Here is a 2,837-nt window from a genome sequence, read left to right as displayed (position 1 = left end):
GCCTCTGCATGCACCAAATGCACCATGGTGCACATACAGGTGTGCAGGAAAACTCATACATATAACACTTTGTTTTAATTTTTTATTTTATTTTTGTTTTGTATTTTTGAGACTGGGTTTCTCTGTAGCTTTGGAGCCTATCCTGGAAACTAGCTCTTGTAGACCAGGCTAACTTTGAACACACAGAGATCTGCCTGCCTTTGCCTCCCGTGTGCTGGGATTAAAGGCGTGTGCCACCACCGCCTGGCTCACATAATACTTTTTAAAAGTTAAAACATTTTTTTTTCTTTTTCTAGGCCCAGTGGTGAAGGCCTGTAATCTCAGCACTCGAGAAGCAGAGGCAGAGATCTGTGAATTTGATGCCACCGTGGTTTACAAAGAATGAGATTCTAGATGGGGTCTTATCACCCTTCCATAACAGTAATAAAGACTATTTAAATATTTTAATAATAATATTTAAAAATTATAACTTGCCTAAATATGTTTATGCCACCCCTTCCTTTATATGTTGCATCTAAAGACTGCTTAAGTCCAAGACCAGGCAAAGCTGAAGAAAAAGATCCCTAGTTATCCCAGACTTGACACTTCTGCACAAGAACTTGCTGCCTTCCTGGAAGGGGGCGGAGCGAGTGAACTACAACTTCCAGACGGCCATGCGGAGCGGCGCTCTCGCTGATTGGTTGCTTGAGCACCGCCCTCCGCTCCTCCCCCTCCTCCCCTCCCAAGTGACCCGAGCCAGGTCCTGGGTTACAGTGCTCGGAGGCCCACTCCAGGCCAGGCACTTCCGTTTGCTGGCTTCATGGCGGCGCGGTCTGCCTTCCGGATGCTGCGGCGGGTCCTTAAGTCCAGCGCCCGGGGCTGCAGCTCAGGGGCTCCGGTGACGCAGCCCCGCCCCGGGGAGCCCTCGAGACCCGCCAGGGAGGTGAGCCCACCCCACCTGCCTGCATTCACCTAACTGGAGGGCGATCCTAGCGTGCCACCCTGAACGTGGAGAAAGTGACCCAGGGCACTCACTGATGGGTTGCTTGAGTTCACTCCTACCCAGTGGGAGGGACTCCTCCGACTTTCCCTTGAACTCCCCTACCCCTGCCCTGCCACCTTCTAACAGGTCTCCCAGCTGCAGCAAATAGGAGCCCTCAGGAGTGAGACTTAGGTTTCAGTGAGATGTTGTAGCCTTCCCTGCTTCCTAGCCTTTTAAACATTTTCCCTCACCTCGTGAGTGGAGGGCGCCAGAACATAGCCAAGTGTCACCAGGACACCTGCTTCTTAGTGTGATAAGGACTAAAAATAATGTTATCCAGGTGCCACCCACAGCCGGTTGTCACTTTGTAGTGGCTGGGCTCCATGGTCTACCTTGTTTCTCTTGGGAGGGACTGCCTCATTTTAGTCAGGAACAGAGCAAGACCACGCAGGGGGGTTAGGAGCCCTTCCTGTCTTTCTGGTGCCGGGCAGGGTGGTCACTGCATCACTGTTTCCAGTGTGGGTTTGTTTGCCTGCATGGCTAAGGAAGCGTTTGTGGGGCGCTCGTTCCTTTCCTTGTAGATCTATCTGCTTCTCTTCTGACTCCCAGGATTCTCTTTGATGTCCTGGGACTCTTGAGTTTCCCAATGTTTGACTCTCCTGCCTTGCTCAAGACCCAGACGGAAGCCGACTTCTGCCAGAGTGCTCACTAGCTCAGACCTGCCTCTCCTGGAGTCTCAGATAGAGCAGGCTTGTAGTTACAGGGATTTCAAACCCTTGAACTTTGGACTTGATTGAGTGAAACTCTGGGAAAGCCCAGGCCACTGTAAGAGCGTTTTGTTGTTGTTGTTGTTGTTTTGTTTTTTGAGACAAAGTTTCTCTATATCTTTGGAGCCTGTCCTGGAACTAGCTCTTGTAGACCAGGTTGGCCTGTCTCTGCTTCCCGAGTGCTGGGATTAAAGGCGTGTGCCACCACCTCTCGGCTGTAAGAGCTTTAACATGATACTAGCAAAAGGAGTTTTCTTCTTCCTCATAATTTATTTTGAACTTTTTGTGAGAGGGCCCATGTGATCCTCATGTAAGGCAGGTCACCGCAAGGCAGGGCCGCAGGAACCGGTGCCAGCCGCCACCGCTCAGATGCTGTACCAGGTCTTTCATATGGTGAGGGCATGAGTGATATAGCAGGGGGCACAGGCACCAGAACCAAATCCTGGGATTCCAGTGAGCCCCACAGCTTATTAGGCACGCAATTCTCTCCTCTCAGAGAATCAGGGCCATGTTTTGTAGACGAGCATGTTACTGTCTTCAGCATACAGTGTCCTGGAGCTTAAGTGCTCGTATGTGTTCCTTTTTACACCCAGAGCCTAGAGAATGCAGGTCCTGTTGCGTCATGTGTGTGGCAAGGACTGATCCTTCCAACCTGTGGCAGATGTTAGGCCCCTCCCACCTGGACCAGCAATCCTGGCTATCTCAGCTGGGGCTCCCTCAGCCTTTCTAGGTATTTCCACCGAGTTTCCCACAGTGCATGCAGCCAGCCAAATCAGCAGTTGTCCTTGGCTGCTTGAAGCACATTTAATGACTCAGGTGGAATAAGGGCCTAAGGAGTCCTATGATCTTTTGTTGGCCTCTGATTTGATCTGACTTCTAATCTGGGCTCTCACTTTCCCTTACTTTCTTTCTATAAATCCAGAGGCTTGGACCAGCTCTCCTTGTCCAGGAGCACAGGGCATGGGAATCTGTAAGAGAATCTTAGAGGTGAGATGAAATTATGTATTTAGTCCCTTTACAGAACTGCCAGTGGGCAGATGCAGAGGTGTGAACATTCAGGACTCCCATTCTGCCTTCCTTTCCTATAGGGACACTCTGCCTACCCTCAC

The 2,837-nt window shown here is 50.6% G+C and overlaps 1 protein-coding gene across 2 annotated transcripts in view; it reads left to right on the top strand.

Moving 5' to 3' along the window:
- The first annotated feature begins 746 nt into the window (after nucleotides 1-746).
- Nucleotides 747-2,837, top strand: part of Mocs1 (molybdenum cofactor synthesis 1) — a 27,695-nt gene continuing 25,604 nt past the window's right edge. For both annotated transcript variants that reach the window (XM_005359682.2, XM_005359683.2), the window contains exon 1: nucleotides 747-922. In XM_005359682.2, coding sequence (XP_005359739.1) covers nucleotides 800-922 — 123 coding nt within the window. In that variant the 5' untranslated portion in view covers nucleotides 747-799. The remainder of the gene's footprint in view (nucleotides 923-2,837) is intronic.

The sequence above is a fragment of the Microtus ochrogaster genome, linkage group LG2 (genome assembly GCF_000317375.1).
Source record: "Microtus ochrogaster isolate Prairie Vole_2 linkage group LG2, MicOch1.0, whole genome shotgun sequence".
Classification (NCBI taxonomy): domain Eukaryota; kingdom Metazoa; phylum Chordata; class Mammalia; order Rodentia; family Cricetidae; genus Microtus; species Microtus ochrogaster.
The sequence above is the reverse complement of the archived record's forward strand: the minus strand, read 5'-3'. Positions and strand labels throughout refer to the sequence as shown.